General features: G+C 38.6%; 1 protein-coding gene across 4 annotated transcripts in view; it reads left to right on the top strand.

Annotated features, from left to right (window-relative positions):
* The first annotated feature begins 1,343 nt into the window (after window positions 1-1,343).
* The window catches only part of slc12a5a (solute carrier family 12 member 5a), a 175,434-nt gene continuing 151,713 nt past the window's right edge, over window positions 1,344-25,064 (top strand). For 2 of the 4 annotated variants that reach the window (XM_087840965.1, XM_035904660.2), the window contains exon 1: window positions 1,344-1,726. In XM_087840965.1, the coding sequence (XP_087697091.1) occupies window positions 1,561-1,726 (166 nt within the window). In that variant the 5' untranslated portion in view covers window positions 1,344-1,560. The remainder of the gene's footprint in view (window positions 1,727-25,064) is intronic. The other 2 variants (XM_087840968.1, XM_087840967.1) reach the window with 1 other exon arrangement.

Here is a 25,064-nt window from a genome sequence, read left to right as displayed (position 1 = left end):
CCCACAACGCTACCATGAGTTAAGGATGGGTAATGACACTTGCCTGCTCTCCTTCTTTGTCGCTTCTATAGGACGTAAAGTTTATGACTCAGGCGTTTCGAAGACAACTCGTATGCCATTTGGTAGCGAAAGAGAAAAAAGAAAAAGAAAAAGAAAAAAAAGGAAGAAGATGTAAAAAGTAAAAAAAAAAAAAAAAAAAAAAGGGGGGGGGGGGGTGTTCCAAACAAAACCAAAAACTAAAAAAACATCTCCAGTTGGAGACACGTTTACATTTCCCTGATATTACACCTAAAACAAATATAAACTGTGACGGTCACAAAACAGTTGCTCCACGTCCTGCTTACTTGCCTTAACCTTTCATCGCCAAATGGTGGCACGATACAAACCAGTTTTATGGTATCGACCAACACTTTACAACAACGCAATAGATTAACAAAGCAGAACGAATGTATGGCGAATAATACATTAGATTACAACATAAAATAATACATTTGGGGAAAAACACAAATTAAAGATCAAATGATTAAAAAAAAAACTTACATATGGCCCAATTTGAGGGCAGAGCTTTGAGATCCGTTAAGAAGAAATCAGCGTATGGCCGTAGACCATAAGAGGAAAATGAATGGGATGACTGTTTGTCTTGTTCCTTGCTTTCTTGGTTTTCTGAAACTAAAGTAGATCTGACGTAAATTTTACTTTCGTGTCAGAACTGAATTTTTATGTTTATTTTCTTTTGTTCCATTCTGTGTCAAGATCATCCTCCAGGTCTGGTCTGTGGGAAGACTAATAGTTCAGTTTTGCAGATCTTGTCAATGCTTTTACAGCTTTGCCAGTTTGTTTGGGATGATGCTTTCTGGTGCAAAATAAATTGAGAAGTCAAAATTTTGCCTTCTTTATCATGTGTTTTCAATAACAGCAAGACTAATGGCTTTATCATACATTGCTCAAAATATACCTCTCTCATTAAGTTCTTTTATAGCAAACAGGTGCAAATGATCCTCTTAAAAAAATCCTAGTAGTGCTTTTCTAATTTCCGTTTTATTAATGCAGTATGACGATTATTGAGGAAAGATCCCCTCAACTTTACAGCACATTATCACAGCTGGGTCAGAGACCGATTTTTGGTTGCCCAGCAACGGCCAATTTAGAGCCACAAAGAGCTGCGTTGATCTTAGTGTTAGATATAGGAAAAATTATAATAAAATGAGGAGAAATAAAAAATACCAGCTCATTAAAAAAAATCATAATTATCATGTTTCGTGCATTACTATGTGTATTTACGTTTGCTGTTTTTATTAAAAGAAATATTCGGCTTTAGGACCCAGGTGCGCAGCAGCGGCAGACACCGGTTGATGAGATGGTCCACTCGGTATTACACGTCTAATGGACCAACAAAGAGCGGCTGCTCGTCCAGCACTGAGTAGTAGGAGGTAAACTCCATAGACTGTAACTGTGGACTACTATAATCAGACAGGTGAGGGCATTTTGACCGTCTTTATCCGTCCGCGTCACCCCGCACCGTGACAAGAAGACCCGACTGTTGTCTCACCGGCGACAACCATGAGCCAGAGGTTCACCGTCTCCAAGAGCGACGGCGACCGGCGCCCCTCCGACATGCAGGGGGAGGTGAACCAGCTGTTTGAGGGAGACGAGCCCCCGACCACCAGCAGCAGCAGCGCGGAGGGACAGGCTGCAGCTGGTGCTGAAACGGTGCTGGTGCTGAAAGGTAAGGAGATCCTCCAACCGGCTTCTTCACCCTGTTTGTTAGCTGTGCGCTATATGCTAGCAACACTAATGCCTGACTGCTGCTCGGTGACACCACATTGTCTCTGTGTGACTTGAATTCCTAATAACCTCTCGGGGCACCGTCTGGTCAGTAACAGAGGCGCGTACAGCAAATCCTGCAGTTGTCCTTTTTCTTCAGCAATTGTGATGTTACAGGTGCATGCATTGTTCAAAATGTTGGAAGATGCATGCAGTGTGAGACAGAAAACAAAGCATTTGGGGACTTAATTATCATATGGCCTGCTAAATTTTGTATGTCTCAGGCATTTTCCTTCCCTTCCCACAGCATTTAACTGCACTACAAGTAATCTAGTACCTTCTCAGTTCAGGAGGTAGGGTATGTGCTGGTGCATTTTATAGTATTTATCTCTAGATCTATATATTTTTTTTATTTGTTAGGCTTTACAGTATGTGAGCAGAAAAGACTACTTGCACCCTGTCTTGAAGGGAGTATCAATGTCAAGTAATATACAGTTTCTGTGGTAAGGCTTAAATTCAGTGGAGAACTAATAATTGTTCTTTCCTTTTTTACTGAGTTGTTCCCAAGGTTAGGGATAATTTAGCTGGTAAAACCCAGGACATTATATTTATTAAGGAGCATTAAACCTTCTCTTTTACTATTTTCACTTTCTAGAATAGTTTTTTTTTCCAGTTCCATCAATGCAGCCCAGAGTAGTCCTGCTTCCAGCTCTGTCTCCTTGTAATCTGTTCCAAAGTGGTTAAGTTCTGTCACCAGTTTGCCCATATGAAAGAATCAACGTCCCCTCAGTCCTTGCGTGAATCAAACACAGCAATGCGGAACAAATGGAAATCCCCATTTGTCCAGGACCATTTACCATTAACTTTGATTAGAATGACAAAAAGTACAATGATTCATGTCCATTCAAGTGAAAATGGAGATTTATCTGCAAATGGATCAATACATTTCATACTCTGTAAGGCTGCTGCATTAATGACATTTCATGTTAATTGGCCAGGCTCCCCAGACTCCCTTTAAATGGCTTTATTGGAGCTCTAGATTAGCTTCCACTTTATTCAAAGAACTGTAGCCTTAGTTTGGTATTCAGCCTGATTCTTTTTGTAGAGCTGCAAGCAGCAGTGTGGAAACACCATTTAGAATAAAGAGTTAATTATTAAATATTTTTTGTCATAGTACATTATAATTCAGGGTGTTTTTTTAATTTATGTCTGTACTCTCAGTTCTGGCACTTGTTGGTTAACTATATCACTACCTGAGTAACTACCTTTTTTAGTTCATATATTAGCTTTGATCCTGGACATTTTTGTCTTTACATCACTTCTGGTGTGCTAAGGTTCAGTAGCATTCGCATGTCTATACAGTGAAACCAGCTGCCTCCTTAATTGGGAATAAATAGTTTTCACTACCAGTCCAGTTTTTCCCATTATTGCTACAAGTGGCTCAGAACTGGCCACTTACTCCTGTGTGTGTGCCCCAGTATGTGGCAGTCATTTCACTTGACAGACAGACTGGTCAGTAGGAATGTATCTCACAGTCTACTTCCTTTAGAGACAAGGATCACTTTATTTAAGGACTCTCCCTAATGATACACCTTGCTCATACTGGTATCTCTGCATCCATTTTGCTGGTTGCCATGGTGATGCAGTACATTTTCACTAGAGTTGGCTTAGAAATGGTCTCACAGTAAAATGTTTTCTGTCTTATCAGGTACCGTTATGAAATCAATCTGTTCATGTTTGTACCCCTGGGAAAACAACTGTTGTAACATTGCTGAACCTGTGAGTAGGGCTGGGCTCTACAATATATTAACATTTAAGCTGTATTAATATATTTTTAAACTAGTGTTTGTAACGATTCTCTAAAGCCATGGTTCAGTTTGTGCCTTAATTTTCAGGGCACAGTTTGGTAGAGGTGGGAATCACCATACATCGCACGATACGATATTATCACAATACTTAACGCACGATACGATATTATTGCAATTTTTTAAAATATTTTGCGATATTCAGATTCTGTGCATAAAGGTAAACTTTATCAATATTCATTTTATCTAATATCAAAGTCTCACACTCAGTCTTTCTCTCATTTCAGTTTTATTGTTGACAAACTGAACGGTTTGTATTACAGTCTAGTCCAGACGTTCCCAAAGTGTGGGGCCCGCCCCCTAGGGGGGGCGCAGAGCCATTGCAGGGGGGGCGCGGCATGAAAAGGGGAAAAAAAAAACAAAAAAAACAATGCTGCTAGCACGGGGCGCCTACACAAAAGCAGGAGATGAAGCATCGCTGAATATGTTTCCAAATCAACTTCATTCTAAGCCAAAGACTAGAAAATATAGCGAAGCATATCTTCCCTTTGGTTTCACCTGCACAAGTGCCAAGGTAGGTCTCCCCTGAAGAATTGGTTTTCCCTTTGTCGGGAGCACACGCTGGGCTGTTCAAATCACGGACAAACAGTATCCCCATTCTTGATTTTTAGTTCACAAACACTTGTTGTAATGACTAACTACTCCTGACATTTTGGAGATGTTAGCTCTTTATGCATTAAAGTTACTGTGGGATACAAATAACATCAGGCTGATCCTGCCAGGATTTGTTCCCCCTGTCTAAATCACGGACAAACAGTATCCCACAGTTGTTCATGTTTTTAAACCCATTTTGCACAGAGAGGCATTTTTTTTTTTTTTGAAAAATGTATTGATAGCAATGTTGAATATTATTACACAGGAAAAAAACAACTACATGTAAAATAATCACACCGTGACGCCTCTGCCTTTCTAAATAGACAGTAACTGCGTGTTTATATGTAAGTGTGTAAAACCTGAAGATAGAGACAAAATACTGTTAATCTGACTATCTGCCATTCTGCAATTCCTCTCATGTAAACAATAACGTGGCGCACAGCTGACGTGAAAAAAGGCACATGAACTCTATTCCTCGTCCACACGTAAACGCAAAAAATTAGTTTTAAAAAATCTCCATTTTCGCCGTTTATGTGTGGACGAAACAGCTACATTTTCAAAAATACCCGTGTAGGTGTGGACGTAGTGTAAATTAGTTAGCAGTTTATTTTCTTAGATTACTTGTTTTTGCTTAATTGTTTACTAAATGTTTGAGGTGTGAAATAAACCGCAATTGAGCAAAATATGGGTGTGTGTGGTTGGAGGATGTGTTAGTGCGTGCGTGTGTGTGTGTGCGTGCGTGCGAGGGGGGGGGGGCGCGAACATTTTTCTGTAAAACAAAGGGGGGCCCAGCGAAAAAAGTTTGGGAACCACTGGTCTAGTCCAACTTAACTGAATGCAACCATCTGGTACAATTATAGCTATTCTGAACTATGCAATTTATGAAAACTATGCAGCCCATTCAGCAACTGAAGAATTTGAAAGTAAATTAAAACAAAATATAATTTTACATTAAATAAAAAAGTTTTAAACTTAATTAAAATAAAACATGTCTTAAATTAAAATAAGTAAACTGTCATGTTTATTGCTGCCAAAAAAAAGTTAAACACATTTGGACAGTGAAGGAATGTCAGGATTCTTGCTCAGAAAAAGGATCAACATGCTCTGAAGTCAGAGCACAAAAACCTTTTTTGTAACAAAATATCGATTTCTGCTGTCCCTGTATCGATACATTATTAGCAAACAAAATATCACCATACTACACAGTATCGATTTTTTCCCCCACCCCTACAGTTTGGGTTGTAGCATGTTCTTTGTTTCCAAAAATCTTCATTTCTATTAACTCTCAGAGTCAAAACAGCAAGAAAGATTGCTGCTGACTAGGGCTGGGCCATATCATACCGTTCACGGTAATACTGGTATAATGTTGGGCAACGATAAGAAAATGAAATATTACGATAGAATATGGGTAAAACGCGCATGCGCAGTGCCTTTGTTTTCATACGCACATGGCGGAAAAAGCATGGCGGTGACGGAGCATGAGAAGGGCGAAAGCGGATCGTTAAATGAAACGGATGAACCAGAATTGGTTTGTAAAAATGCTGCAACTTCAGTGGTGTGAAACTGGTTTAGCTTTCATCCATCAGATACACAACAAAGCACTATTTTTGGTAGAGCATGCTAGCGGGCCGTTGTTATTACCGTGTTTTTTGTTAAAATCAATCCTTTGATTTTTTTGAAAATCGACAGTGCCTCTTATAATCCCGTGTGCCTTATGTATGAATTGTGGTTGTGTTTACTGACCTCGAAACAATTTTATGTTGTACACGGCGCTCGAAAATCTGTCAAATGTTTTAGTACGACTTTGCTAAGCTACGAAACCGCACCGCTTGATGGATTGTCGGAGCATTACGGCTATCGTAGTCACGAGCCTCACGGAGTGATACGTACTGTGCTTCAACATAATATTACCGTATTGTGTGTGTATAACCTCTTTTTAAGTTTTGTGGATATTATACATGGTTATGCTGAGGATATGTTGGCCAATTTCCACTGGAAATGTCTTTTGGTTAAACTGTCAGCAAAGAATTTGCATTTGCACGGTAAAATTTTTATATGACTTTAATGCACATAAAAACAGCTGCTTGTTTAAGTGAAAATACATTGATGGGGTTTTTTTTCCACTAATAAATTTGTGTAGTTATAAAGTATTTTGTCTAGTGTCAATTATATCATCAGTTATATCGTTATCGCAAATTTTCCAATGTATATCATGATAAATATTTTTGGTCATATCGCCCTGCTCTACTGCTGACACCTCTCACCCTGGTGATATACTGGTAGCAGGCTGTGGGTCATCAGGGCCAATACCTCACATTGCAAGAGCAGTTTTTTTCTGTCAGCAGTTCGACTACTTGACAAAGCCTAGTACTCCCACCCTGTCTCCTTATAATTAATGTGCTACATTAGCACACGTACTTACTCACGTACGCTATAAAAACATTGCACGTTGGACTCATTGCACTGAGTTGAGTGCTTTGCACATGATGTTCACACTTAGATTTCACACGTCCCCCTTCTCTGTAAGTACTATATATTTTCTTTTTTTTTGTGTTATTGTATTGTGTGGCACTAAGACTCCTTGTTTGTGTAAGTAGTTGGCAACAAATGAGATTTTGATTCTGATTACACTATTCTGACGTATATCCAGTTCAGTTTTGATGTGATTTGATTTCTTTCAACATTATTGAATCTACAAGAGTAGTACATTTTAACCTGATACTAACCACCTCCTGCACATGTCTAATTAACATACTAAATACCATCTTTAATTTCTCAGCCTCCACTGCTCTTTTACAGCAGTGCAAAAGAGAAGCAAAATGAGAAGAAATTATTGTCAAAAGAGACCATGGGTGGTTGTATCACAGTGTCTGTTTCATAGGACTAGGATGAGATGGTACCCCTTTTAAACAATAAATTTTAATATCTGCATTACGTAAAGTATTTCTTCCATTAAGCTGTGCCAGTATTTACTACTTTTCTCTTTCACTTTAATCTTATACACGTGACACTCTACCTTTGCTGTCCTTTTGTCTACACACTGTACAAGGTATACATTCAGCAGTACAGTTGATTTGAGTTCATCTATTTGGTGAAAACACAATGGGAATTTGCCATCATCAAAGTCACCTGACTTTCTTCACAAAAACAGTCATTTTACCTCATGGAATGCTATTTGTTGGTCTAACTTTGGCTTTTTAAGATGTTAATTTGAATTGAAACTAAACTATTGGAACATCAGAGACACGCATACACACAACAGCTAACCAATTTAAGTAGCTACTGACACACAGAAAATGGACCCACAACATGAGACTGGTGATTTCTGTGTTGGGAATTCAAACCATGTTACAGAACCTTTGCCCCCCTACTAAAATTATTTTTTTACTGCTGATCCCATTCTCAATATTTCTTAGTTCGCATTTTGTAAGTACTCCAACTGCACTCATTGTGGATGAGTACCAGTACAAGTCAGCTTCAAAGAAACCCTGCTACTGGAAAGTCTACAGCCATTGTGATGGTGGATATCCAGTACATACAGTCTTCACATAATTTTCCCAATATCTGACAAATTGAGCAAATAAACAGCTACTGTATGTCTTTATTTGCATCTATTATGCATGGTGTACCACAGGGGTAGGTTTGTGGTCTCTCTCATGATATATAGATCTATAGATATACCATCTACCCATGAGATGCTCTGATCCTGGCATGTTGAGATCTCTCTTTGTGATATTTTTGTCATTGTTGGTTTTTAAGGTTTAAGGTCCATTGTGTGACCTCTTAGCATTGTACTCTCTGGAACAATGCTTTCTTGGTCAGATGTTTGCATGTTTTTTTGGGACCTTGCTTAAAATTAAAGGGCTCAGTATCTTTACATTGAGCATTCTGAAGCTTTGAAGTGATCTCGTTGAGAAAATCAGGCCATCTTAGTGTTTTAAATATACTTTTAATGGGAGAACACTCCCTTTAGTAGAGTTTCAATTTCTTTCTTTCTGCCTCCATAATTTTATTTTTGGACTCTAGTACTATTATGTTACACTGTTCAAAATAATATTTATCTTATGTTTGGCTTGGTGCAGCCCCTAAGGTCACACTCTGTCTGGAACAACTTTGAAAAGTTTCCTCTAAATAATTAAAATAGTTAAAAAAAATATTTTGTTTTATTTATATACCATGACTGGGAAATTTTTACTTCAGGTGTAACTTGACCATAAATTCTTAGAAGGGCTTCATTTATTATCCATTAATCTGTTTTCTTTGTGAATTATTTTGACAATATTTCATTCAGTTTTCACGTTACCTTGAAAAATGCCTAAATTGATTTTTTTTTATATGACAATTTGTGCTGATTTCTTTCTTTCTTTGTATCTTATTGATGAATAGGCTAACTGTTGACGCTATTGTGCATCCCATATTGACCAGGTGAGTTTGTATCATATTTGCTGGCGCTGGAAGATCATGACAATTTGTCTGTGAGTGTAAGGGATAGTTTAGCTGAAACAGAGGGAGTACATATAATTATTTCAAGGGAAATGCCAAAAAGAATTAAATGGGTTTTGCAGGTTTCTGCAGGTTTTAATCTGTCAATGTAATTATGCCTTTGTTGGCATTCTCTTGCTATGTTATAATTCTACCATCTACTACCACTTCTTTGGACTTACTGCTTTGGTCACCAGTTAAAAATAACAGTATCTGAATTCTTCCCCCTTGGCCTGCACTCATGGTCCTGTTTCTGTTGATCCAGAGGGAGATTTGAGCTCGGTCGTCTCAGCCAGTCAGTTTGGCTGGAGAAGGAAGGACAGTTTGCATCTGGCTGCCAAGTGCCCTCTCTATCCTTGACCTTGCCGCCCTGTGAAGAGATATATCTTCGTTAAAGCTGTTTGGTTCAGTGGAATGGGCTGCAGAAAGGTTCATGATATGCTGGTGTTTTCACAGTAGATGGTAAAGCAAAGCGACCTTGAAGCTCAGAGTCTGGCCAAGCAGAAAGCCCACATTTATTGATAAGATTTTTGAAATCACACTTGCACATAATATAATCTGCAGTATTGCTTGCAGTTCAGAAAAAAATGGCTTCTTGAGCTACCTGTAATGCCTGATAGTAGACATAATTAGCATTCAAATTACAAACCATACAAATTAAAGCAATTTTATTATCCTGTTCCAATATACCTGACTGCAAAGTCAACTTTCCTTCAATGCAAAATATTATTTTTATAATAAAAGAAATCAGTGAACTTTTTCACATTTTTCCCAAGCTGCACCAAGTTACAGGATCTTCTCTAACTGAAACATCCAAAAATAAAGTGCTCTGCTACTGGAAAGAGGTACAAATACTGAAAAGGAGTTGTTGTACACCCAGCTTTACATGATTTATTTTACCAAACAAAAAGCAGGTTCAATATATTTATATGCTAGAAAAAAAAATGTAAGGTGCTTGAATCATTTTCCAATATGATTATAAATTCAGCAGAGAACAGGACGTCACCCATTTTCTTTTTTCAGTTGTTAATCATAACTGCTTTGATCTTTTGGCTCTTCCCAGCAAAGGACCAAATTATAAGCCAGTCTCATGTCTTTAGTGTTGTGGTGCATAAGGCTGACTTGGCAGGGGTTTAATGTGTGTCATGGTGTTCTGTTCCTCTCTAAGCAAATGCAGTCCAGAAGTAATGACACACTATGAGAGCATGATCAACACAGCAGGCAAACAATCTGCTGGCTCTGAGCTGTGCTAACTTGAACTTTAGTCTTTGTTAGCTTCTTTAAAACGTCCATGTTCAGCTGTTTGAAGGTAAATGTGATCAGATGGTCATCAGATCGTAGTGTAACACAGGTAGACTTTTTTTGCACTGGCTGGCATGACATGACCTAAAACCTCCAATGGAAATAACCGGCGTTTCATGCATCATATGACTCTTCCACCACACACAATTTATCATATGTTGATGATGATAAAGATAAAATGGTTATACATAAAAAAATCTAACCATAAACTGCAGCACTGTTGCAGATAAGATGAGAAAATCATTACGCTTGTAATTTAGTGCAGAGAGTGAAGTACAGGGGACAATCAAAATAAAACAAGAAGTAGCACACACTGAGACTCAGACTAAGTCGTGTGAACGTGAGACTGGGAGTGGGACTAAACAGACATGGAGACATGAGAGACAAAGGCAAGAAACACAGAAGATTACAGGAACAGGAAGGGACTAACACAGGGACCGGACTACGGACGTACTAACTTGACAAGACAAGGAACACAGGCTGCCATGGAAACAGAGAGACCATACATAAACTGGGACACGACTGGAGAGACTGGAGGTAAACAAATATGAGGACACAGAGATCAAACAGAGACACACTGGACATGAAGGGAAACAAACAGAAGTAAACCAGAAATCCAAAACTATAAATAACAAGCTCTAAAGGCACTAGAAAATAAATATTCAGGAACCAACTCACAAGAACCAAAACTGAAAATACTCTATCAGTGACCCAGGACTATGACAAGTTTAGCTTGTGAGTGTATGCACATTGTTTGCCTGCGCTGCTGTGTCTTGGACCAGCTTCTAATTTGTCACACCAATAGGCTACTGGTTAGGGTCAGTGACACTGGAAATTACTCGATTCTGGTCACTGGTTGGTCAATCAATACATCTGTAATTTAAATGTAAATTAGATCAAATGATTTAAAGTTGCTTTCATAATTAAACTGGCCAAACACTGGCTCACTGAAGATAACTAATGCAAGATAGATATCTTCAGTTAGCCTATTAAACTGGTCAAACATTAAATAGAAGATAACTAATACAGTAACTGTAAATATCACATGTCACTTTTCTATAAATTTGATTAAACAGTCACTTAATAAGGTGGTGTATGGCAGTCCTGGTGAATTTGGAAATCCCTGTTGAGATTGGCTTAGATTTGCAGAAATGATCTGCAAAAATGAACTGTTGTCATTTTAATAATAAGTCACAATATAAGCATATGAGCAATTTTTTTAATTTTATTACTTGTCTTCCGATAGCACTGCGTAGTGGAGGTTTGACTTGCCTTGTTGTTGTGGCTTCTTGTTACTCAGTTAATCTGTTTCAAAGTTATCTGTGTCGAAAGACACTGGCAACTTTCTCTTGTATTGACTACAGCTTCACTTGTAGTGTTTGAAATGCTCTGTTCCTGTTATTTGGTCTGACGTCAGGTAGTGTACAGAAGGGTAATCAAAGCTTGTTTTGCTTATAAAACAGCTGCTTGTGGTTGGAAACAGGGTTGATGAGATTTATGAAAGCGAAGCTGTGGACCGTAAATCCAAAACAAGTGGCTGAAAGACAGTAAGCACAGTGAGTGCTCATCATATGTGGCGTTCTTACACCTTGCACATTACATAAACACAATCATTTGATTCATATTTAATCTGAAAATATTGAATACAGGAGCTTTGAGATCACAGTTAAAGCATAAATCCTCCTGCAAAATCAATGTAACTGCCTTGATTAAACAACATTAAAAAAAATTCCCTTCCCCCTAGGGGGTGATTTCCATTTTGACCTCGGGACTTCCAGGACATACTCCGCACAGAAGCTTCTGTGTACTATACATACCTGGTTATGACATTCTATGTATGACTGTGTGTGTGTATATATATGTCTTTTATATATCTGTATATATGTAGAGAGAGATACTATGAGTGCCCGTAGTTATTCTGGATCGTCTCTTTATAAACCACAATCACTCATTGATGCACTCCTCAGCCTTCACCACTGAGGTTTTCAGTCGAAACTGTTTGTGTGTTTATGTGCTCATCCTCACGTTTTATTAATGTATTAACTAATGTAGCAGAAACACAGGCATATGACGTTTATAACCGTAACTCAATTTGTCCTCGGTGTTTTGGTTCAGGAGGCTGATTTGGCTGAGATTTAATCTGTATTGCGGTGTTCTGTTTCCCTCCAGGCAAATGCTGTCCAGAAGCAGTGACACAGTATAAGAGCACTGTGAACACAGCAGACAAATTCACAGAACAAAACAAAAATAACCCCATGGCACAAACGGTGGTATTTTTCTTCTCCCTGATTTGATAGCCCATCACTGCACAAACCACTAGGGATCTTGCAGGTTAAAGGCTATTTATTGTTCAATCCCACCGCTGAACTGCACCGTCATCGTGTAATGTCTGCAAAAGTATGTATTATATGTATTTACATGGCATTATTACTCAGACTAGACCTAGACACTGATGACAAAGCGCATGGCTGGCAGTATTCTACATTTGTTATTGATAACAATGCCAAGGCCAGCACAGGCCAAGTCTTTTGGTTTTGAAAAGAAGTCAAACTATAAAGAAATTGTAATCTTATTTAATAAAGCATGCAGTTAATTTAGTGGTATAGTATGATTTGGGGCGTTGCAACATTGTGATTGACAAGTCATTACAATGTAGTCAGATCCATCTCTTATTCATTTTGTCTGGCTCAAGAAAAATCTAGGTTGTGAAGGCCAAATTACCAAACTCAGGTTTTCTATATTTCTAGTTGTCTATATGTTGTGGCGTGGGGTGTGGAGTCGTTAAAAACCCAACATGCCTAGGCTATTGGGGATGTTGCGATGTTTTGTTCTAATGCTTATTGGTTAAAAGGTAGGTCAAAGGGGGGAAAGCTAAAAAAACCCCCCCAAAAAAAACCAAACATGAAAAGCTCAGATAGTGGTTTCAGTGGACAGTTTCATTTTCGTTAAATCTTGGTTTCTGTTCTCCTCTTTGTATGTATTAACTTATTTTTTTAACAAGTGCCAAGACCAAAAACACCACAAGCTAGATTAGCACGCAGATGATTTGTTCCACATTTTTTTTTGCACTGCTCAGTGACAATAAAAGCACATCTAGACAATGGTCTGCAAAGCTGCGCCTTGTCTCTGCATAGACCTACATACAACCATTCTCCAGAATTAATTCTGAACTTTTCCATGATATTCTTCAATAATGTTGTAATGTTCTTCTACAGTAATTAAATTATTTTGACGTGTTGGTTAATATGCTGCTTAGTGGATACATTGTGTAGTGTAGATAGTGTAAACCACAGCTGAATTTGGACTGTTGACTATGCAAAAGTGCCCTGGAATGTCCAGCACACAGTAACAGGATGTAGCTGCGACAGCTTACACTTGGAGGCAAACCAAGTGGCTGGGATAGTGTACAGGAACATCTGTATGAACCAGAAGTCTTCCAGTCCCTGTGGGAGATTCAACAAAAGGTGGTTGAGAACAACAGGGCTAAGGTTCTGTGGGACTTTGAGTTCCAGACAGAGATCGTTTTGGTTGACAAAGAAGAGAAGACTGCAGTTGTGATAGATGAGGCAATCCCACCTGAGGAAAAGAGGAATATCAGAGAATAGAGACGTACCAGGGGGCCAAGAAAACACTGGACCAGATGTGAAAGTTAAAGTCCAAAGTGGTCGCAGTGATAATGGGAGCATTAGGAGCTGTAACCATAAACCTGGATAAGTGGCTCCACTAGATTCCAGGCACACTATCAAGGGTCCCTGTCCAGAAGAGTGCAGTCCTAGTGAGTGCACCTCACACTCCTTGACCTAAGCTTGTGTTGTTGGGTCTCTACTCAAAATTAATAGAAGTATGAACGCAGAAAAGCACCATCAGATTATGATCCAGCATTTAGGGCCTTCTGCAAAGTATCTGATTTACAAGTGCTTCGTTTTTCAGCATGACAAATACATTGTCAGTGAAGTAAAAACATACCTGGACAACAAAACACACAGTGGAATGCAATCAGTCATGGATTGGCCTCTTCAGAGCCAGAGAAACTCTAAATTATTGAAGTGGTGTGTTATCAACAAAGAGGGCTTTTAATGTCCTTAGCTGGGAGAGCTATTTTTGAACACTGCTTAAAGAAATTACAATAACACTTGCCTGAGAGAATTCAGGCTGTGATGAAAAATAATAGTGGTCATACCAAATTACTTTCAAGCGTCTTAGAATCGTACATACTCTCTTTTTTCCTTATATTCTGTTTCCACAATTATTTTTCACATCCATAAATCGCTGCATCAGTTTCCCAGTTTTTTAGCAAATATAAGGAATGACTCAAGACTTGTGCACAGAACTACTAATATTAATATTCACTTAAATTTTACTGGACTCTGTACCTAACAGTGGTTGCCAGCAATTGTTCCTCCATTATAATGTACTGTTGGCTGACCAGACGGAGGATTGTTTGTGTGTTGATTCAGGCATGTCTACCTCTGTGCTGTAATGGCTCTTGTGTAAATATTAATAGGCAGCCTCTTTGATATAAAGGAACAGGCTGATGGTGAGCACCGATATTCAGTCACAAAGGCCTTTTGTAGATGACTGCTATTCTAGGATTAATATAGTGGGATGCCTGCTTCAGTCACTTCTGGGAAAAGGACAATGTGGCCACCTGATGAGGATTTTATGGAATATTTATTAAGGCTCAGAAATACTTATGTGATCACAGCTTATCTTGAAAAGGAAGAACAGCTGACAGGAAAAACGTGGTACTTGAACATTTCTACCAACACATTTGTTACCATAGCTTTCTGTTTCCACAAAAAGAGGTAGGATGTGAGATTTTCTTTCAGTATCAGAGAACTTTTGTTTTCACTGAAATTTAAAGATATAATAATAAGAATATAAAGTGTGTGTGTGTTAAAAATTATTTCAGTGTCAAATCAGTCTACCCATACAACAGTTGGTTTTCAGTTTCCATTGCATTGCATTGGATCAAGAACAATCCCCAGTAATACTGGGATAATATATAATATTTTATTTAACCCTGTTTTTTATGTGGACATGGAGAATGAGTCATGGGTGAAAAACGATATACTCAAAGATGTCTATAATTACAGGCTGTGTGATGAATAAAAATCACATTGTTTCATATGAATCAAAGCAGTTGTATTATTATTATGATAGTAGTGTAGTAGTAGTAGTAGTAGTAGTAGTAGTAGCATATTTTACCATAGGCCAACTAGAAGGTTTTTCAAACTCTCCTAACCATGGCTACACAGCTACCCATGTTATATTGATCATGTGATGCTGCCTAATTTTTGCAATCTTTAGCATGTCCAGCCTGCCGCACGTCAATGTACTAGTGGCTTAGTGTAACAAAACAAATGCGAGTAAAGGTAGTTAAAATTGCTCACTATCCGGAGTTAAGAGATTTGGCCCAAACTCCGCTGGTTTGGTGACAGTTCCAGTAAAGTTTATTCAAGGAAGATGGTTTGAGTTTGCAGTTGTAAAGCTGATATTTCTTTTTACATCTCAGCCACAAAAGGCTAATGGCGGATTGTCATCATGGGCAGACAATGTAGACATCCAAGTTTGTGAAAGTGATAACTTGAGAACACAGCAACGTGGGCGTTTCAAACCAGTATCATATGTGTTTCTACTAACAATCTCAGATGAGTTTAAATCTCAGTAACGTCAACCCCAAGGTCAAGATCAGATGTTACATTTTCAGAAAATCTTGTGACTGCAACAACTAAAAATGTCAGTTGAGCTTGGATCTAAGTGACCTTGACCTCATGCTTAGATGTCAAATTTTCTGCATATAATAATAATAATAATAATAATAATAAACAATAACAAATAAACATATATATATATAATTAAAAAGAAAAGTACATAAAAAGTACCATTAGAAGTTCAATTAGAATCACTTGAGAATGCTAACTTGGGAACAAGGCGATGTATGAAAGAAAAAGTTGATGTTTGCCATCTGTACAATTTTGAGGTGATAGTTTTAAATGATAGAGTGCACAGTCATCATGGACGTATCCCTTTTATACCTCTAGTAACAAGTCATTTTATATTTGAAACCCTAACCTTAATAATTTGTCTTCTGTGGTGGTTTTGGGTCCTGAAAACTAATAACTTTCTGTTTACTGTAATTCTAGTGTTTTGCATTTAGATTTTGATGTTAGTTTGAGTTTCTGTTCCTTGTTCTCCCTTCTTCTTGTGTCTTTTGGCTATTTGTTTACCCATTTGTCTTTGAATTCTTGGACTTGGTTATCACTTTTACGTCACCTCTTCACTTTACTCACACCAACTGTGTTAAAGTTCCTTAAGAATTATAAGTGACAAACAAATATATAGCATTACTTGACCTTTTTCAGCAGATGTATTGCTAATGTACCAAATGTTAACCTCAAAAATGAGGCACATACCAAACCATACATTTTTGTATCATCTCTATCTTTTCTGTCTGCATTATTAAGGACTTTACTTCATTATGATACATTCCTTATGTAGCATAAACCTGTCAGTGTCTCCAGTAAACTAGGGTTTGCTTGAAAGGCAACACCCTGCACGCTTTCCATTGAAACCTCTTGTTCCAAACAGGAAATGCTACCAACGCTGAGCTGGAACTTTGGTCTTCAAACTGCGCTTAGTCAGTGTAACATAAGACCAAGCTACATCTACCTTTATATACAGTCTGTGGTTTAAATAAAGGACATAATTCTTGAATCATGTCTTTGTCTAAATTTTTAGTCATTTGTAAGGGGTTTTAGTTGTAAACCATGTATAATCCTTATCTCCGGGTTTCCTACACAAATATATTTAAAAAGAAGTATGTAGAATTTTGAAGATCTACCATATCCAAGTTTTCATGGAAAATCTTTACCCTTTCACTTTAACTTTCTCTGTCTCTTTGCTCATCTGTCCTCGTACTTTAATGCTATTACATGGTAGAAATGTTCTCCCTCAGAGGAGCCATTGATTTCTAATCTAGCTTGGCATTAAGTGCCATAGCTTCTGCAACATCACTCATTCTGTTATTTCTTTGTGTGTCAGAGCAGGAAGGATTAATATACTGAAGATCAATACACCTTATGCAGCATGACCTATGTAATGCCCTGATCCTATCTAATTTTCAATACAGCTCTGTAAATTGAATCAAATAATTACAAAGACCGTCCTCATGGGTGGCGCACTGTATGGTTGAAGAGAGAATTGTGGTGCCATGGACCAAACAGGAGAGGGCAGCCTATTAACTGGTTTAAAAATGAGCTCATAATATGTGCTGCTGAATGTATGTCTTGAAAAAAAAAGAAAAGAAATATTACTGTGTTGTTGATGTTTAGCTGTTTAAGGGTTTAGAGTTCTAGGGGCTTTTTCATGCTTGTATAGAACATTTAACAGTAAATCTGATCGAGAATTGTTGAGCTTATGCAATTAATTTCTCTGCAGTAACCCAGATGTGCTTTTCTTGACTAAGTCAGCAGGGGGCAGTTGTGTGTTTTCTTTTAATCAAGACTGCTAGCATCTATGCCTGTTCCATTTAGTTTGACTGATGGTGTAGAAAAGCCTCATATGAGAGAGATCAGGATGCCAGGGAATTACACAACGGTCTGTGTCGTGTGTATGATGAAAGAGGCTTGTTAAGCATAACAGCAAGTGAGGAGAAGGTGTGTGTGTGTGTGTGTGTGTGTGTGTGTGTGTGTGTGTGTGTGTGTGTGTGAATGCTTTGGTGTGTATGTGAAGAAGAAGAAAGATGCAGAGAGAAAAGAACAGTGAGAGGGGGTGTAAACGTTCCTTAGCCCAGAAATCCTTATGCTGTTATGTAACTGTCTGCACAAAGGGGAGGTGGGGAATTAGGACCGATTGATAGAAAGTGACAAAATCTCCCTCACATGTAGGCAAGCTGCAGGGCAGACCTCGGTGACACTAACACAGGAAAAACAGGGGGAGGAGAGGAAACAACTGCAGGGAGAGGTAGAGCATCCTCCTATGCACACAAATAATGGCACATCATCACAGACTCAGTCACTTGGCTTCGTTCTGTGGCACAACAGCTCCTCTGCAGTCTGTTAGACATGAGATTTTGTATTCAGTGACCAACATAACACAGACTGAACAAGACTGGCGCACTTTTTAAAAACTCTTGTTTTTTTGATCTTTTATGTGGTAAGAATGTTAACTTTGGTGTGGTATTTATGATTTATTGTAGTGTTTACCAGGGATGAGACAATAAAACAAAACCAGTATATTTATTGGTTTCATTTTTTTTTTGTCAGCACCCTGACAACCTCTTCTTATTAGTACATTAGTGGTTCGGTTTAAGACGAAGCAAGCTACTTTTTATTTGTAAGGATATAGATGATTTGTTTTATTTAATTTTTTTTAAAAGTTATAATAGGGTCTTTATGTTTTTCACTGTTTTTCTCACCAAAAGATGAAATGAGGTGAGATATTCCTATTTGTCACCTGTTTCTGACTGAAAAGAGCAACATAGACAATCACCAAGCAGTTGAATGGGGATGGTGCTTTTCTTTTACCTCCCAGTGACATGTCTCTGTTGTGCATGTGATTTCTTTCCATTGCACTTGTCACTGTCAGCATCTCACAATGTTTCAGTTAGTTTCATCATTCTGAATTTATTTTTTAGTCCTGTGGGATGAGTCCTCAACAGAGCACCATGAGGATCTGTGAGGTCTCTCAGCACTCCTCTCTTTAAATCTAACAGCTGAACCCAGGGAGAACCATTCACAGGACACTTTTTGTGTTGCACAGTTTGCCATAATTTCTCCACACTAAAAATATATGCAACTTTTGGAAATAGTAAATGGAGCAATGGGGACTGGATTATTTTTATTAGGTCACTATGATAATTTATCCAACGTAGTTTGCTAAAATAAACGACTGCTGCCAGAATGTGAGAACTAAACATACTGTAGTTAGAGGGGTTATGTGTTATTTTGGTCTGATTTGGAGAACAGTACAGACTCAATCTACTGAGGCAGTGGAGGCAGAGAGCAGAGGGCCAGAGATACAGGTCATGGATCCCCATGGGGCTGGGCTGGTATTCAGGAATTATACTAGGCCTTCCGGTCCCTCAGGGCCGCTGCACACTGTTTGCTCACTGTGTTTCTGTCTCTCTCCAGCTGGAAAATAATTCGGGACTGGGAGCGGTGCCGAGGCATTGGTTTTGGTTTTGAAAAGGTGAACTGTAAGGGAAGATGTATGATGTAAGAGTTGTGCCACTAGCTAAATGAATTTTAATTAGGTGCTCTAAATTTGAAATTTTGTGTTGTGAATGTTAATGCTTTTGCCTGTTTGGCTACGAGAATAGTCGCCATAGAGCTGCAGCAGGCAGGAGAAAGAATGATGCGTACACTTCACTGAAGCTGTTCCACAGCCCGGTTTCTTCCACAGTCCAAAGGTTCTGTCAGCTCGTTGCACCCGGTTGGGGGTACACACTCTCCATCACCATTACCATGCATGCCACTGCTGTGGTGCAATGTCAAGAGGGTGACTGCAGAGTATGCCTGAGCCAAATACCATTACAAATCCTTCTACAGTACATTTGAGTTTTACAAATCAAATTAAAGATTGTTTGTTTGTTAACAGTGTTTAGAACATAATAAAAGAGACACAGAGGTCTGTTTAAACTATTATCACAGGCTACTGAAAAAGGTACTTTTGTATTCTTAGGCAGGCATGGTAAGCATCTTGCAGCACCTTATGTAATGAATAAAGCAAACGTTATTCCCTGGAAAGTGTGAAAGCTGAAACAAAAATGGTAAATGGCCTGTATTTATACGCTATTTGTATAGCGCTTTACTTAGTCCCTAAGGACCCCAAAGCGCTTTACACATCCAGTCATCCACCCATTCACACACACATTCACACACTGGTGATGGCAAGCTACATTGTAGCCACAGCCACTCTGGGGCACACTGACAGAGGCGAGGCTGCCGGACACTGGCGCCACCGGGCCCTCTGACCACCACCAGTAGGCAACGGGTGAAGTGTCTTGCCCAAGGACACAACGACCAAGACTGTGCAAGCCGGGGCTCAAACCAGCAACCTTCCGATTACAAGGCGAACTCCCAACTCTTGAGCCACGATCGCCTCGGCAAAAAAAGCAACCTTTATGTTCTACTATGTAGAATAAATACACAAATCATCAATATGATAACAGCTCATCACATTTACCTGGACTTTCAGTCTCTCCAACTCATAGAAGCTTTGATAATCTTGTGGTTTTACCACTTTGGCAAGTCGCTCATCCAGGAAGGGAAGAAAAACCGGAAAAGCCAAAAATCCCCAAAAAGTCCAAATAATACACAATTCCAAGAATGAGGAGAACAAGGCATGAGAAAACCAACTATCAAAGTAAAAGTGGAAATGAAACAAAAATGCTAAAACACAAATATTTTGAGGGGAACGGGCAAAAGGACAAACAGACAAGGAACAATGGGGAGACTAAAGTAGTCTTTAAAGCAGAACTCAGCCACACTGAAAATTGATGTTGATACTTAACATCACCTGAATGACAGTTAAGTAAAACAATAATCAGAATTCTGTGACTTACCAAAACTCAAAAATATAAATCCATTGGACTATGATTATGCAATTTTGGGGCTTAAGAAAAGTTATGGTACAAAGTTACTAGATTCAAGCTGTAAAGGTGAAATACTGAGCACCTGAACAGCAGATAGAAGAGTGGACCATGACCAGTGTCAGGCCCATACCCAACACCCCAAATCTTTTACTCGTGGAGCTAAAAATATAAGTTAGTTACTTTATAAAATTGTGAGCAATGTTGGTCAAGTTAATTGAAAAAAGTAATCAGTAACTAATTACTGATTACTTCCCCAAAAAAGTAATCCCGTTACTTTACTGATTACTTATTTTCAAAAGTAATTAATTACTTAGTTATTTAGTTACTTAGTTACTTAGTAACACAATTTACAACCTGAATAGGTGATAAAGCGATAGATCTTTCAGCACAATTCTACTTTTTCTGCATAATTCATCATACAAAATGTAATCAAATGGAAAAGTCCCTTTTTAAAACTTGTTTTATAGTTTTAATCTTTTAACTTTATGCATCAAGCAAAAATGTAATTATATGCAACATTCTCTGACTGGAAGAAATTTGTTTAATATTTAAACCTATTTTCTGCACATTCCAGCACATAATAAATATATATATATATATATATATATATATATATATATATAAATTTGTGTTTACACTCACTCTTTCAAATAGATGCAAGTAAAACACAGCAGAAAATAAATAAAGTCAAAGACTCGCGGTCCTGTTGCTCTATTTTCACCTGTAAAGCAGGAGTAGGTAGGCGGAGGTTTACCCTGGTGCAGGTGTGCCGCAGCGGTCAGTGGAAGGATACGGCAGTTTCTCTGTGAGTTTCCCATTACGTCGTAGCACACTCGGTGCTTGCTTGGAAGTTTAGGGGGGTTTTTTCGCTGTAAAAAGAAGTTTTCTTCCCACGCAGTGAACAGCGGACACTAATGTTTTTGTCACTTTTTATGGAATCAAACTCAAAGTAAGGTCAGTACTTCCAGGCTTTAAACGCTGCACGCTCATACTCTCTCCCGCACTCGATATATTATCCATTGTTGATCTGCACACAGCTGTTGTCATGAACGTCGCACTTGCTTACGTCACTGTCATGAGACATTCTCGCAAAAAAATCACGGTTTTAGTAACGCAGTAACGCAGCGTTCCTACGGGAAAGTAACGGTAATCTAATTACCGTTTTTGCAATAGTAATCCCTTACTTTACTCGTTACTTGAAAAAAGTAATATAAAACTGGATAGATTTGGTAGAATTTTTGCTACAACTTCCTCTCATAGAGAGCGAGGTGGGCACAGAAAACTATCAGTGCTACAGTCCTGGGTAGAGGTATCATAATATCTTACAAAGTAAGTAACTACATTTTTAAATCAATAAAATCTGAATCATTTGTTTAAGTTATTGGATAGTTGAGCACTGAAGACAGACGGGAGAGAGGCGAGAAGACATGCAACAAAGACACATGGGTCAGATTCGAACCACCCACTGAGCTAAACCAGTGCTCCAAATAGCTGTCATATGAATAATCAAACCCAAAATGATAATGAAAGTCCCATCCATACTGTTACAATATTTGTTATATTTGTGGGAAGATCCTTATTGCCCTGCCTTCCATGATGTGCTTTTCTCTGAGTGTAATAGGTTTATTTAGATAACTGGCCTCCCTCAATTTTGGGCATTAGCCCCACAGTTGCTCTAAGAATGGATTGAGTCATGACAACTCATTAATCCTCTCTCTTTCTTCCCCTCCTTTAGCATTTGCTCTATTTCTCAGCTCTGTTTTCATGTCTCTGTGACCTTCGCTCTGTCTGCCTACCAAAAGCAGAGCGCTTTTGGAGTTGCCGTAGTGATGAGTGTTTTAGAAGAGCACACTACGATCCTTTCTTTCCGCAGTCATTTGTTTCCTCTCCATGTGCTTGTTGTCAGCCAGGTAAACTGTAGACATTACAGCTCTGCTGTGTGCGTGATCTATCTTTATCACAAGTCCACATGATGGCTAGTTAACGCCTGCTCTCAATCATTTTTAAGGAGGATTCTCACACATGCCTATTTTTCAGCAGCGTTTAAATCCTCTCTTTTCTACCCAATGCCTCTCTCTTTCGTTCTCTCTCTCCTTACATTATGTTCATTCAGCTGGAGGACACTTTGCCCGTCTGGCCTGCTGAATGGATGGCAAAAATGACTAGTGTGTGAATGGATGTTTGGTTGGCTTGCTTTGTTAATGGTGTGTGGAGAAGGTGATAGGTAGGCTGTGCTGTTTGCATTTTGTGTGTTGAGTCAAAGGGTGTACAGATGTGTGTTGGTTGTAACAGCAGGGATCAGGACTGTCTTTGTGAATAACAAGGTGAAAGGAAAATTAAAATCCTGACATCATGGATTTTAGCCATTGCCACCGATCCCCACCTCCCACCCCAATTGTCATGAGTGTGAGGTGAAGCTAGATCGATGGCAAAAAGGCTTACTGGGAGTCTCTCTCGCTCTCCTCCCCCCCTCACACGCACACACACGCTCAGTCACACTCCCAAGCCTGCTTGAGCTTTCTCCATTCATATGTGATACTTCTTGTTCTCTTTCTCCCTCTTTGAAAGGTCTTTTTTCCCCCCACTGCCGTTACCCCGTCTCTGTATTTTTGACTCCCTCTTCTCCCTCTCTCTCTCTTTCTTTCTCTCTCTACCCACCCCCTCACTCTTACACTCTCTCTCCCCTTGGTTTTGGTGCATTGCAGTGGCTCCACCACCACTTTGGAAACACAACAGCCTTGGCAAACGAGGTCTCTCTTTCGTTCCCTCTTGCTCCCTCTCCCTCTCTCTCTCGCTCAGACATGCGCACGAACACACACATGTAGGCAGATGGCAAAGACGCATACTTTCTAATTTTTTCTTCATTTTAGCCCCAATTTTTCCTTCTCTTTCAGTTTTTTACTCTCTCAAGGCTAATCCAGAAAGCAAGAGACAAAGCCTTGAGAATGAGCCGAACAGCAGCCTCAACTATTTCCATTTCAAAAAGCTGCATAAGACTTAAAAATGGCAAAAACACAATCCTTTGCCCTCATTTGGGCTTGCATATTTCTATATGCACACACCACAGCCTTCAGAAGCTGTGTACTTCGCACATGGTTGCAAGGCAACCACCTTACCTATTTTCATGATGGATTGCACTCTAATTTCTGGGGAATAAAGACACTTCATAGATCTTGCGATGTCAGTTTATTCACTGTTTGTGTCATCTATCACACCTGTATGAAAAATATCGGGCATGACACAGCAGCGTGTGACTGGCATTGCATCTAAGCATTAATCCAGTTTATTTTAGTGCTCATTAGACATATTTGAACAGGAATTAATCTCTAGTATCATGGATGGATGTTCCAGTCAGCTAACAAACGAGTTTAATGTCAGTATAATATTTTCCTATTTCCAATTTTTTACAAACTTCAATGACTTAATATAACATAAAAATACCTTACAAAACACACAGAACAACACAAAAAGTCTGATTCAATTCCTTGTTTTGTACACTTGTAAAATACAATGTAAACACATGTAAAACACAATTTTATTGTTGTCAGTCATCATATAAGGTTTATTGATTGACAAAATTTCAAGAAAATGAGAAAAAAATCTAAAGAAATCCAGTGTATTCTATAGTTTTAAGATCAGCTAGGCTCACAAATGGTATTCACATCTATCTTGTGATGACCATCTGAACTGCATGTTCAAATATGAGTGTGTGTGATAAAACAAAACGGGAACATGAGGTTCTTATGTTTTAGCTAACATAAGAACCTCACCTTAGGCTGGACATTTCCATCCACTGCTGTCTGTGTCAGTCTGACACAAGTGCACAGGGCTAGTTTCCCTCCCGCCTCTGTTCTGTCATATACTAAAAATGTTCAGTGGAATTTTGAGATCAAGATTACTGGAGTTTATTATTCTATGAAGACTTGAATTGATTAACAGTTGATCAAAAATAATATATGTACACCACCAGTCAAAAAGTTTGGACACAGCTTCTCATTTAATAGTTTTTCTTTATTTTTACTACTTTCTACATTGTAGATACATACTGAAGACATCAAATATATGACGAAAGATATATGAAATTATGTAGCAAAGAAAAAATTGAAACATAACTCTATAAATATGTATTTTATTTTAGATTCATCGAAGTAGCCACCCTTTGCTTTGTTGGCAGCGCTGCAAACCCTTGGCCTTCTGTCAATGAGCTTCACGATGTAGTCACCTGAAATGGTTTTCACTTCACAGATGTGCCTTGTTCATTTTTTGAATTTCTTGCCTTCCTAATGGGGTTGGGACCATCAGTTGTGTTGGGCAGAAGTTGGTACACAGCTGACAGCCCTATTTGAGAACTCTTAGAATTCATGTTATGGCAAGAACCGATCAACTAAGTAAAGAGAAACAGTCAATCATGACTTTAAGAGCTGAAGGTCAGTTGGTCCAGAAAATTACAAAAACTTTGA

The sequence above is a fragment of the Neolamprologus brichardi genome, chromosome 5 (assembly GCF_056152115.1).
Source record: "Neolamprologus brichardi isolate AB-2024 chromosome 5, ASM5615211v1, whole genome shotgun sequence".
In the NCBI taxonomy this organism is placed as follows: domain Eukaryota; kingdom Metazoa; phylum Chordata; class Actinopteri; order Cichliformes; family Cichlidae; genus Neolamprologus; species Neolamprologus brichardi.
This window is presented reverse-complemented; position numbering and strand designations above follow the sequence as displayed.